Source organism: Mustela nivalis (assembly GCF_964662115.1).
Source record: "Mustela nivalis genome assembly, chromosome: 3".
Lineage (NCBI taxonomy): Eukaryota > Metazoa > Chordata > Mammalia > Carnivora > Mustelidae > Mustela > Mustela nivalis.
The window spans coordinates 180,104,087-180,117,690 of record NC_139022.1 but is presented as its reverse complement, the minus strand read 5'-3'; the positions used below and the strand labels follow the sequence as shown (position 1 = coordinate 180,117,690).

Sequence of the window (13,604 nt, the reverse complement as noted above, 5' to 3'; positions counted from 1 at the left end):
ATGGTCCCAGGGTCCTGGAATGGAGTGAGCCCCACAGTGGGCTCCCTGCTCGGCAAGGAGCCTGGTTCTCTCTCTGCCCTGCTGTGCTCTCTCGAATTCTCTCTCTCTCACAAATAATAAAGAAAATCTTCCAAAAAAGAAAGAAATTAAGGAAGGAAGGAAGGAAAAGAAAAGCCCGTGTTTGTCCAGTGGTTTGGCCTGACGCCTGCTTCCTGTGCCGCACTCATGCATGAGCTGGGGCCCATTTCTGGACTCCCTGCCACAGCCGTGCCCTGCCCGGACCCGGAGCAGAGCGCCAGCCGGTGTGGTCCAGAGGTCGCCCCCTCCCTCCCCACGTCTCCTGTGTTTTGTAGCTCTGAGGGCGCGTTTACCTCCCGTGCTTAGCCTCAGCTCACTCCCTCCAACACGGGACACAGACAGAGCTGCGTCTACTGACGGGTTCACCTGGGCACAGCATGCATCTGCACGGTACCGAATCAGCCCCAGGAACAAAGGATGTCTTTGCATTTGTTCAAATACAATTTTGTGTCTCGAGATGTTTTAAAGTTCTCTTCCCATAGGTTTTACACATTTCTTGCTAAGATGAGATGTTTGTAAATGATCTATCATCACATCCTCTAATTTGGTCATTTTTCTAATATAAGTACATAAAGATTATTGAATATATGTATTTAATTTTATATCTTGCCTCCTTAAGTTCTTTTTTTTTTTTTTTGAGTTATTTTATCATTGGCTTTCTAAGGTTTTCCAGGACAACGGTGATATCCTCTGCAGACAGAGACCATTTCCTCTTCCATTTCTCCCGCCTCCTGTTGGTTCCTCCGGACTCACGGCAACAGCTCCCTCCCACGGTGCTCAGGAGTCAGCCTTCCTTTTCTTTAAAAGGCTGGACAGTAAATATTTTCAGCGCTGCGGGCCGCACATTGCAACTACTCGGCTCTGCTGTTGCGGTGCAAGAGTTGCCACGAACCATCAGTAACGGTCAGGCATGGCTGTGTTCCAGGAAAATTTTATTTACAAAATCAAGCGGCCAGTTAAATTTGGGGCCAAAGTTTGCACACACTGGAATGGGAGATCATGGGTGTCTGCCTTGCTGCTTGATCTTACTGGAAACAGAATATTTCCCCACAAAGTTGGCTCCCTAGGAATAACACACACACACGCTCACACACTGTCATGTTAAGAATGTACCTATAGGGGCGCCTGGGTGTCTCAGCGGGTTAAGCTTCTGCCTTCCGCTCAGGTCATGATCCCTTCAGGGTCCTGGGATCGAGCCCCGCATCAGGCTCTCTGCTCATTGGGGAGCCGGCTTCCCCCTCTCTCAGCCTGCCTCTCTGCCTACTTGTGATCTCTGCCTGTCAAATAAATAAATAAAATCTAAAAAAAAAAAGGAAGAAAGAATGTACCTATAATGCCAGTAATGTACGAAGTTATAGGAATTTATAGGAATAAATTCTTTATTATAAAGAATAAGTGTTGAATTTTGTGGAAAGCTTTTTTTTTTTTTTTTTACCATCTATGGAGATAATTATAAGGCTTTTCCCCTTAGATCTGTAAATGTGGTGTGTCATGCTAACAGATTTCCTAATGTTGAGTCAGCCCTGCATCCCTGGAATACATCTACTTGGTCATGGGCATCATATTTCCTTAATGTGAAGCTGGAGTGTGTGCACTAATATTTCATTTGCACGTTCTCATTAATAACAAAAGGTCTGTAATTTTATTTTTATTATATTTTCCTTATCAGAGTTAAGTGTCAATGATATAGCTCTAAAAATAATTGGAAAATTTCCCTCATTTTCTACACTCTCGGCCAGTTGATGGGCAGTGGCGTGATCTGATCTGTAACACTTGGCAGAATTTGCTCTCAAAGCCTTCCGGGCCTGGTGCATTCTTGTGGTCTGGCTTCTTGGTAACTTCTCCTGTCTCTTCTACAGAAATCAATTGTTTAAGGTTCTGTCTTTCATGAGTCCCTTCTGGTAAGTCATATTTTCCTAGGAAAACGCATACTTATTTAGGTTTTCCAACGTATTTGTAATGAGGTCTTTCCTGACTTCCATTTCATGGGTTCGCATCGACCAGTGACACAGGACTGCTTTCCAGTATTTGTCCCATCCATTTGTCAGGCCCGCTCTTGGCCCCATGTACGCAGACGCCCAGGCCCCGCGATCAGCTGGGTGCTCGCCTCTGTGCTGGTTCCCGCACGAGGGTTACTCCGGTGTCCGGTCCCTGGTTGGTAGGTGCTGGGTTATTTCCAGGGTTTGACTCCTGTGCATAAGGCCGCCATGAGCATCCTTGTTTGCGTGTTTCTGTGAACACACCCATTTCACTTGGGTAAGCACTAAGAGTGGAATTTTGCTCACAGGAGAGATGCACATTTGTTTTTATGAGGAATCGGACAACAGTTTCCCAAAACGAGATTGCGCCTTTTACGTTCTTACCGTGATGCTTCGTATCTTCACCAACGTCTAGTGCTGTCTGTTTTCTCGACTGTGACCATGCCAGTGGGTATGAAATGGTTTCTCAATGTGATTTCCATTGTTTCCCTGATGACTAGTGATGCTGGCGAATTTCCATCTGTAGACATCTCTGTAATAAAGGGTTTGTTCAAGACTTTTGCCTATTTTAAAAAAATTGGGTTGTTCACCTTTTTACGATTGATTTATAGACATTCTTTATGTATTCTGGATAGAGTCCTTTGTCTATATACTGTGAATACTGTTTTCTTGGTTTGTAGCTTGTCCTTTTTCATTTTTAAATAGTGTCTTGTCATAAAGCCCAGCTTATCGGGTTTTTTCGTGAAGGCCTAGTGTTTTTGTGTCCTATCCAAATCTGCCTATCCCCAACTTAGGAAGACAATTTGTTGTCTTCTAGAAGCCTTGTGATTATGGGGTTTTATCTTTGGGCCTAAGCTATGTCTTGAATTAATTTTTGTGGAATTAGATAGGAGTCAGTGTCGATTTCTTCCACTTAGACAACCAGCTGTCCCAGACACAATGCCATGTTGACCTGGTTTCCAGAGCTTTACACTAAGTCACAAAGTCAGCATAAGTTCTAACATTTTGTTCTTCTTTAACATGCTTGCTTTAGTAAAATGGGCCCTTTATGCATATAAACTTTAGAACCAGCTTGACAGTTTCTGCTGAGAGAAGAGCGCTCCTGAGATTGGGATTGGGATGGCATCACATCCACAGACTGACTTAGGGAACTTGGCTCTCTACCTGCATGGGGTCTTTCGATCCAAGAACACTGCATATCTCTTGGATTATTCGAGTCCTGCATGTCTTTTATTGGATTTATTCTTAGGCATTTTGTGTTTTCTGATCTGTGACTAGAGTTTCCTTTGAGGGAAGGTTTTTATTACAAATTCAGTTTGTTTAGGGATGACTGGGTGGCTCAGTCAGTTAAGTGTCCAATGTCAGCTCTGGTCATGATCCCAAGGTCCTGGTTTCAAGCCCCTCATCGAATTCTCCACTCAGCAGGAAGTCTTCTCCTTCTCCCTCTGCTCCTCCCAATTTTCATGTTTCCACGCTCTCTTTCTCTCAAATAAGTAAATAAAATCTTTTTTAAAAAAACAAATTCAATTTTTCTAATAGATATTGGGCTATTTGGTTTTTCTAGTTGTTCCTTTTTTTTTTTTTTTTTTTTTTTGAGAGAGAGATGAGTGAGCACATGTGGGGGTGGGGGGCAGAGGGAGAGAGAAAAAGAATCTCAAGCAGGGTCCATGCCCAGTGCAGAGCCTGATGCAGGACTCAATCTCATGACCCTGAGATCGTGACCTGAGCCAAAACCAAGAGTTGGATGCTCAACTGACCGAGCCACCCAGGTGCCCCTTCTAGTCATTCTTGTATCACTTTGGTTAGTGTGTTTTAGAGAATTTGCCCATTTCACTTAAATTGCTTAATTTATTGAATTTCATTCTTAATCTTTTCTTACTAACTTTTTAATGTCTGAAGGACCTGTAAGGATTTTAAATCTCTGGTGTAATTTGTTTATTTCTTGACCGAATTTGCTGGGGTTTATCTATTTATTAATCTTTTCAAAGAACCAAATCGACTTTGTTGTTGATGTTTATTATTTGGAAGTTTTAAGTAACATCATTGTGGGTTTTTTCACTTCTTTAAAATCTTTTTTCTTCCACTTACATTGGATTTAATTGGCTCTTTCCTCGAGTTTCATTAGGAGAACACACACCTTCTCCCCTCCATAGCTCACTGGGCACTGGCTTCTCTACTCATCCGTGCTTGGGAGTTACTAGTTCCCTGTGTTCTCATCAGGACTCCTGACAAGAGCACAGATGGGTGTAGTTACACACGGTCGCGCTGTTTTCCATCATTTAGAGGTGAGGGTATTTGGGTTTAAGTGCTGCCATATTCCTAGAATGTCTAGAAACCTTCAATATCAGTAATTTAAAAACTCTTAGAAATTGATATTTATAAACCTTAACAGAAAAATTAGCACATGATATGCATGGGCAGTTTGCCAAAGAACTACAGATTAACAGTAAATGCATAAGGTCTCATTAATATCCATCACATTAATAGTCAAAGAAACGAAAATGATAATAATGGTAAAAAATTTACCACTTAACAAAATGGCAAAAATTTAAAAAGAAAGAGAGAAAAAAGAAAAAATATCCCACACGGTCAATAATTAAGAGAAATGAGTATTGGGATACATGGCTAGTAACCACAGACTTACAGAAGTTAATTTAGAGTCTCTAAATGTCTGTATTCTAAAGACACAAATTGCAATATTTATGAACTCCACTGCCAGGTGCCTCCCTCCCCTCCAGCTTCTGCACTGACCGAGTAGCATCGCCACCTCCTGCCCCATGGAGGTGACGTGGAATTGAATGAGGTGCCCCACGTAGGGCACGTGACGCTCATGAGGACCTACACAGCGCGAACTGTCATTTTCTTTATCGTGACGATGATGATGGTGAGGAGGAGGAGGAAGAAATAGACGAGTGGGTAGAGAGAGAGATGGTTGGAGTGCTCACTGACCATGCAGTCCAGCGGCCGCTCCCCTGTGCGCCCTCACTACCGGAGGTTCTGGAAGCTCCTGCAGGACGGGGCTGCCAAATAAAGACGTGAAGTCAGCCACAGCACAGCCATGTACCCTGATTTTCTACACACATGCACCCAAAGATTATGGGTACAACTGAGATTTAATAATCATAAAAATATTTTGAGTAACATGGTAACAAATTTAAAATCAAGAGGAAATGGATGCACTGATGGAAAATATTTTAAGAAGCTATAGCTGATACACAAAAGAATTAAAAACCTGCATACACTAATAACCATTACATAAATTGACACGGCGCTAAAATCTGCCCCTTTTCACTTGCCCTCTCCCCAAAATGTGCCCAAGCTGGATGCTTGTGGAAGTGAAAACTTTCAAAGAGAAAACTTTCAGAGAGAAGGCTAACCTTGTTTTAAAAATGGGAAAGAGGAAGGGGGGATCTGACTCATTTCTGGTGCTCTCCACACGAAAATAAGCAGAGATGCTCTTAGGCTTTTCCTTAAATATAGATGGGTATCTCCTAAGTGAAATGTGTCAGTCCCAAGAACATATTTAAAATTATGATAAGGCTAACCCCGTAATACACAAGAACGATTGTTCATCAGAAACCTATCACCAAAGTCACCACATTAATAGACAAAAGAAATTTTATGTGATTATTTCAGTAGATGTAGAAATAGTACCTGATGGAGCTCAACATTTTTTCATGATAAAAACTCTTGGGAAAACCAGAACATAGGCTGGAAGAAAGTGCGTGAGCAGGGAAAGTCCGCATTGGGGAAGTGAGGTTTCTCTTCTGTCCCAGATACTGGTGGAGTCTCATCTCATCATGAAGATTTTTGTATTTTATAAAACAAGAGTTTTATATCACTAGAAAAAGAAGAACAGTCTTGTGGCTTATAACCCATGACCAAGATCCCCTGTCATCTGCTCACTTGGGACCTGTTGCAAAATACTCATAATTTAAAAGTAGGTATTTCTGGAGGTTATGAATATGGACCTCAAAACAAGAGAAATGGTTGAAAATGCAGCAAAAATAAAGCTTGCACTTTCTCATTGTGAGAATTTTGAGAATGTGTGCAGGAGCCAATTCGAGTTCTTGTCTCTTCTAGTCTCTTGATGGCTTTGCCCTGGTCGTGAGTGCGGAAGGCATGATATTTTATGCTTCAGCAACAATCGTGGACTATCTGGGCTTCCACCAGGTAAACACAGCTCTGCGACCTGCTATGCGGTGGGTCCCACTGTCCTGCTCGTGCTTACTGTCTTCCAGCCTTAAACATCTGCAAAATTGGGCTTTTCTTACCACAGAGCTTTTACCAGGTAAGGGTTTTTACATCCCAGTGTTGTCTGGGGCATGGGGTTGTGCAAGAGATGTGGCAGTGTCCAGGGTGTCACAAGTGTACAGGACAGTGAATTTTGTTGGCTGTGCCCCCAACTACACATCTCACTTTCGGATGAGGGGCTGGCGAGCACCAGGGCACCTTTGCTTGCTGCATCATCACTGTCTGGAACCCCAGATTTGGGGCACATTCAGGAAGTAGCATGTTCTGGAACCCCAGATTTGGGGCACATTCAGGAAGTAGCATGTTCTGGAACCCCAGATTTGGGGCACATTCAGGAAGTAGCATATTCTGGAAATGCCTTTCTTGATCCACAGAGAATTTTTGGTCCATTGCCCCAGGCCTGCCCAGGCTGGGTGATTCCAGACATTGGGACAGAGCTCTGGGGTTGAGACCCATCAAACACTGAGATCCTCCTCCAAGAAAAGGGTGCACTAAACCCCCCCACTCGTGGTCCAGGGAGGGCAAAGGGAACTTCTCCGCCGAGCCTCTAGGAAGGGAAAGAAGTTGCTCCTGAGAAATCCAAAGCTTGAGTTTGAAGTCCAAATCCAAAGTTACACTCTTGCACAGTGCAGACCCCTGAGTCCAGAGCCAGTGGTGGACAGTTGAGATCGCGGGGCCCCAGGGAAACACAAATGTGACCCTTCAGCAGCAGGGCCGCAGCCGTTCCCATAAAGATATCCCCTCTGAAGAGGGGCTCACCAGGCAAAATTATGAACACACTCCATTCAACGTACAAGTAGGCAGGTTAGAGAAAGAACAAAATACAACTTTGGAAAATGAAGTGTACAGTGTGTCTGTCAGTCAGAGTCTTGCTCGGAGGCAGAAACTGTGAAGGGATTTGAATGGCTTAGTATAAATATTGATGCGAATTTAGCGTAAGAATCATTAATTAGTAACCCGGGGGCACAGAGGGTGGAGCCCGCAGGAGGCTGGGCACATTCTGGAGACACCCTCATGGTGGAGGGGGAGGCCATGGGCCCTGGGTGGTGGCGAGGTCACCGAGGTGCCCCGGCCAGGGCTAGCCAGCAGAAAACTGCCCACTGAGACGCTGGCCAGACTCTCGGGGCCACCCACGGCAGGCAGTCCCAGGCTGGGCGTGGCCAGTGCTCCAGGGGCCCGGTCTCCCGCCTCCAGTGGTGGGGGCACCTCCAGTGTGTGCGGGATCCGGGGTCAGAGCCCGGTGATGAGCGGAGCTGGGAGGCAGGACATGAATCAATAACAGAAATCTCGCTGGACGGGCGGCTGACCCGAAGGGCGCCCAGGAGCCAAGGGTGGTGGGAGCCAAGATCAGAGACTGTGGGTCCCCAACATGTGAAAATTCAAGTTGTCCTGAGGCCGCTGAAGCTAACTGGAGCATTTGATCTGATTTCCATGAAAACTGTCACTCTGAGCCATCTCCGAAACTGAAGTGGCTGTCACTGTACAGATGACTCTGAGTCGCAACAAGACCAGCCTCTTCCCTGCCGCTGGCTCATCTATAGGCCAACCCCGCGGGCCGACCTCAGGGCCTGGATCAGCCCCTGCAGCTCAGGGAGGCGTGGCCCCAGCAAGGACCCCACAGGCAGGGCCAGCAGTGTGGCCAGCAGAGGAAGTGTGGTGGGCCTGACCTCCAAGAGGCACTGCGGGGGCTGACCTGCCAGACAGGTGGGTAGAGCCTCAGCTCTGAGCCTCCTGTTCCTCCTCCACATGCCGAGCACTGGGCAGAGCCTCAGCCACCAGGGGACATTCAGGGGGAGGCGTCCCCACCACCAGCCCTGCTGCAGGGGAGACTGCCCGCTGGCTGCTCCTGGCAGCAGGTGACGATAGGGGTCTGTCACTGTGTCCTTGTGTCCGTCTCCACCTCCTGAAGACCTGTGGGGCAGATGTCAGGAGATCTGACATGGTGAGGAAGGCATCGGCCACCCCAGATGGATGAGCAGCGGGAGCAGCGGCCGGAGGCCCTTCCTCCCCACTTCGGCCTTTGGGACGTGCTCTCAGGGGGGCCGAGCTTGCCCGGCTCTCTGGCCGTAGGGCCCCCTCGCACAGCACAGAGCTCAGGGACCCCCTGATAGCCGAGCCAGGCTGTGGACACAATAGGATTCCAGCCCCCAAATGATGAAGGCTTGTTTTTGTCTCCCTAATTGCTTGTGCAAGGTCTCAATCTAGGAAAACGTGGTCTGGTCTCCCTTTTCCCTGCTCAGAATTCTCTTCAGCTCCTATCACTGCTGAACTGCCCTGTGACTTCTCCACACACACCCAGAGCTGCGTGCCTTCAGCCAGAATCTGGGGGGTGGCTTCGGGGATTAATGCAAGTGTCCTGAGGGGCAGCTCCAGACCCAGGTCTAAACTTACACCCTGGACTCTTGGTTTTCTTGGAGCTTGGTGATTTTCCAGCAAGTGTTACATGTAAAATAAAGTTTTGCCTTTTATTATAAGGAAATTGTATCCAAATGCCAGTAAATCGGGCATTGTCTCTATGCAAAATATTTCGGGAAAATATTAGAATAGATTTGTGCTGTTGTGAGCTTCTTGTGCATAATACTTAACAAAAGTTGGGACCCGATTAGTACAGTGTGTTCAGGTTCAGGAGTCTTTGTGATGAACAAGTGGGATTCAAATGCCATCGATATTTACCTGTTTGAGAGGTAGGCCATTCTCTCAAAGGCTGGCAGTTGGGGGAAAGCTGTGCCCATGTGAACCGGGGGGAGGGCACTTGGAGCAGGTAGGAGTCCCACAGGCTAGTTGACAGATGTGCACGCAATCTGCACAGAAAGTAAACATGACGACTGCCGGAATGAGGCTTGTAAAAGTCGGTGATGACTTTGTTCTTAGCTCCCTCAACAATGGTTTAGAGCTAAAGCGAAGGCTGGTTTGACTGGGTCCAAGCTGTGTCTGTTTTCCCACTATTTGCTTTTCGCCCACTATCGGAACAACGGCTCTGTTACTCTCTCCGCGCTCTGCCACATTTCCCGTTTGTTTTCCTTGACCTTGCTTTGTAGGGAGCAGACTCTGGGAAATTCAGGGAGACCAGAGGCAGCCAGACATGCCGCACTATTAGGCCTTTATTCCCCAACCTAAAAAGTATTCACATTTGATATGTCTTCAAATTTGTCTGAGTCAGAATGATCTTTTCCAGTTTTAGTATAACCCCCTCCCCCGGCTGGTCTGTCTCCTGTTTTGATTAAGCCACAGACCCCTCTTTCATGTTCATCTGCTACTTAACTAAGGTGTAGAAAGACACGACCAGGGCATCCAGGGACACCCACCTTCTGGGATTCTGCCAAGTGTGGGATCACCCACTAAAGCTCACAAGAGAATAACTGAATGACGGTGCCTGTCTATTGACTTGCCGTGGGAACTATGACTGTCCCGTGCTCAGAGGTCAGCATTTCCTTTCATCAAAACTATACAGGGGAAAATACTATCCATCTACAGCAGGATAGAAGAACACTGAATTCCCGCTAACGAGCCCATCAGGTAGTATGCGGTACCTCATACAGAAAACAGAAAACATTATTTACAGAATTTAAAGAAGGACCAGACAAACAGAAGGGTATGCCATACTCGTGAACTGGAGGGCTCCATTATCATGACGAAGATGTCAGATCATGTTATAGAGGTAATGACATAAAAACTGAGCAGCTTTTCTAGGTGGAAAGGGACAAGCTTTTGGGACAGAGCTGGGACCAGCTGGGACCATCCAGAGAGGGCAAGGGGGCAGGAGTGGTGATTACTGGGGACTTACATGCTGGACACAAGACTTCCTATAAAACCCAGTTGCTGGGAGAGGATGAGCTCGGCACAGAAGTTGATGAACTGATTCACAGGACAGAACCTGAAAGCTCTGGGCAGATGTGTGTGCATGGTGTGAGATTTATAATAAAAGAGACACTGCCTGGTGGTGGGGAACTGGTGGCCTTGTCAACAAAAGGAGTTGGGTGAACCGGATCCACATGGAAAAAGTGAATCCTGACTCTTCACACCATGCATAGTGAATATCAGGTGATGGGAGAAGTTTCTAGAAGCTTCAAGACTAAGTTAGGAGATTGGTGAGGAATGATGAGGGCAAAGCCCTACCCATGAGGAAAGACTGATGAATCAGCTGCATTAGATCCACTAAGAGAGCGGGAAGGCAAGCCAAGGAGTGATGACGTTGGTAGCAGAGCCCACGCAGTAGGGGACCCATGTCCAGAGCAGATGAAGAACAAGAAAGTCAGCAAGATGGCTCAGTGGAACTGGGAGAAGGACAAAAAAGAAAAAAGCAACATGCGCACACCAACATGACATGGACACGTGCACACTTACACCTGAAGACCAATAACTATGTGAGAAGATGCACGGTTCCCCTGGGCTTTATGACAGTGACAAAAAACCCACAGAACTGGTCACACATGTGCCACAGCAGCTCAGAGAAAGAAGGCTGGGAATGCTGCGTGTCAGCCAGAACACGAAGCGACGGGCCTGGGGGGAGCCACCGCAGTGGCCCACTTAGGCACGACCTCTGGAAATTGCTCGGTGTTGTCTGCTAGCGCTGGCCCTCTGCCACCCCGACCCAGGAACCCCACCGCCAGGTGTGCACCCAGCAGAGACGCAGTCAGACGCAGAGGTGGCATGGGGAAGGGGCCACGTGGGCTAATCAGGTGGAAGCACCCTGTGGGCATGAGAAACCGCGGCCGCACACACGGCACGGCACGGGTGACCGTTACAACTGTGGTGGTGACAAGAGGACAGACGTGGAAGAGCAGCCATTTACAAACATAAGCAGCCTAGAGCACGTCTCATCTGCACCGTGGCCACCCACAGGGGGCTGGAAGGAAGGGGGCTCGGGGAAGCTTTGGTGTTCTGTTTCCTGATCCGGGAGGGGGTTCCACTGAGAACTCCGTCCCAACTGCGTGCTTTTGACTCAGGCACTTTTCCACCCATGTGCTAAATTGCAGAATTTTCTTAGGAAGTGTCCCTGTGGGAAGGGCACGCAGGACCCCAGGAGCCGCCGAGTGAGGTCGGAGCTGGCAAGGGAGTGGGAGCCCCCAAGTCTTGAACTGGAGGGAAAGCCTGATGCAGCCACTTCTGTCATGAGTTGGTGTCTGCCTGTTGGCGCCAAGTTCAGACAGAACTGACCCTGGATGACACCGACCAAGGACAGGAAGCATTCTGACCTCTCTGTGGCCACTTCTTTCTCTGAAAACCGTCTCTTTGGACTAAGAAATGCACAGGTGATTGAGGACAGCTTTCAGTTAGGGTTCTGTTCCTTTGCTGCCTCCCTGCATTTGTATCTTGCTCGACATGTGGGGGTCCCGGTGCACGCTGGCCCTGGAGTTGCGGCGAGAGTACAGCCCCTTGAGAAGACGGTGGGTCTCATGCAGTCTGGGTGTTTCCTTGGGGCTTTCTTTCGAAGCTAATTTCTGGTGGTTCCTTCAGGAACTTTCTCTCCATCTAATGATTCTAATGACCCTGCTGGGCAACGACACAAGCTTAGAAACGGCCCATTGCGAAGAGATCACCGAGGGGCGCGGGGCCGGTGATGCTGGCGTGGGCCGGGCGCTCGGTGCGCACGACAGGGACAGCCTCGGTGAGGGAAAGGGACTCGGTTTGCCCCGAGAACGCGTGCGGACGGTCGCGGAGTCGCGCTCCTCGGACACCCAGGCCGAGCTGCAGTTCCCGGCGTTGACCCGGCGCCTCTGTTCAGGGCTCAAGCAGGGGAGAGGACGAGGGACGGGAGGGCGTGGGAAGCCGGCGGCCCTCGCGGCGCCGCGGAAGGAAGCAGCCGCGGGCCCGGAGCCGCTGGGACGACGGAGGTCGCCGGGCCGGAGGCTCCCTGCGCCGCCGGCCGCTCCCACCCCGCTCCTCCGCGACGCTTCCCCCGGGACCGTCCGTTCGTCGGGCCTCGTGAGCGCACGGCCCGGGGGGCCCCCCGCGTCCTGGGGGAGAGCGGGAGCCTGGCCCCGGAGGTGCTCGGCCTCTGAGCCTCCCGCTCCGCCCGCGCCCGTGGGGACGGGGCCCTCGCAGGGGTCGGACGCCGAAGCCTTTCCCCGACCCACGGGCCCGCGGACGCCCGCCCTGAAGCGGTGTCGCCCTGTTGCAGACGGACGTGATGCACCAGAACGTCTACGACTACATCCACGTGGACGACCGCCAGGACTTCTGCCGCCAGCTGCACTGGGCCATGGACCCGCCGCCCGCCGACACAGGTGGGTCCCCGGGCCCCCACGGGCGTGTCCCTGGGGCTCCCCGCTGTCCCGCACGCGCCCCCCAAGTTGTGCGCAGGTCGAGACCGGAGCTTCTGGCACCGTCTCGGGCGACCCTGATGTCCCCCGCAGAGCCGAGCGCGGCACCTTCCCGGGACCCAAGCCGGGAGCGACGGGCTGAGGCGGCGCTTCAGGGCAGGGCACCGCGGGGGCGGCCTCTGTCCGGGCAGCTGTGGGGATGTGGCCCGGCGGGGAGCCCAGGGAGAGGGGCCAGGGGCGGGCGTGCGTGCGTGTGCGTGTGTGTGCGCGTGTGTGCGCCGACGGGGCGGGCGTGTGCGGCAGGCGTGAGTGTGCCCGCGGTGGGATGTACGTGTGCCGGTGTGAGGCGGGGGTGTCTGTGGGGTGTGGACATGGTAGCACGTGTGCAGTGCGCGTGAGGCGTGTGACGTGCGTGGGGCGGTTCGGGAGGGAGGTGTGTCCGGTGCGGGTGTGTCCGTGGCGCGAGACAGGCCGGGCGTGTGGACGCGGTGAGCGAGCGAGAGCGTGCGTGTGCGGACGAGGCGGGGCGCGAGGCCGGGCGTGCGCGGCGCGGGGGTCGTTTGGAAGCGTGTGCGGAGGCGCTGGGTCCGGCTGCGCGGGAGGCTGTGCGTGGCGACGGCGGCGCGCGGGCGGGAGCGGCGTGGGAAGCCCCGGGTGTGGCCGCGCGCGCCGCCGTGTGGTCGTGTGCGCCCCGCCCCGCCCCGCCGCGCCCCGCCCCGCGCCGCCCCGCGCTCACCGCGGGTCTCTCCGCCGCGCCGCAGAGGACGCCGTCCTGGGGAGGCTGCTGCGCGCGCACGAGGGAGGCGCCGACGCGCCCGCGGACTTCTCGGCCTTCCTGACGCGCTGCTTCGTGTGCCGCGTGCGCTGCCTGCTGGACAGCACGTCGGGCTTCCTGGTGAGTGCGCGCCCCCTGGCGGCCGGGTCCGCGCGACGGACGCTTGACGGACGCTTGCGCCGCGCCCCCCCGCGACCCCGCGACCCCCGGCCCTGCGCGGGCTGCGGCGTTCAGCCTCTCGTCTTGCAGGCGGAC

The 13,604-nt window shown here is 51.2% G+C and overlaps 1 protein-coding gene across 4 annotated transcripts in view; it reads left to right on the top strand.

Moving 5' to 3' along the window:
- AHRR (aryl hydrocarbon receptor repressor) overlaps positions 1-13,604 on the top strand; it is a 76,966-nt gene that overhangs the window by 52,092 nt on the left and 11,270 nt on the right. For 3 of the 4 annotated variants that reach the window (XM_082724606.1, XM_082724605.1, XM_082724608.1), the window contains exons 5-7: positions 6,141-6,230; positions 12,433-12,538; positions 13,336-13,469. In XM_082724606.1, the coding sequence (XP_082580732.1) occupies positions 6,141-6,230; positions 12,433-12,538; positions 13,336-13,469 (330 nt within the window). The remainder of the gene's footprint in view (positions 1-6,140; positions 6,231-12,432; positions 12,539-13,335; positions 13,470-13,604) is intronic. The other variant, XM_082724607.1, reaches the window with a different exon arrangement.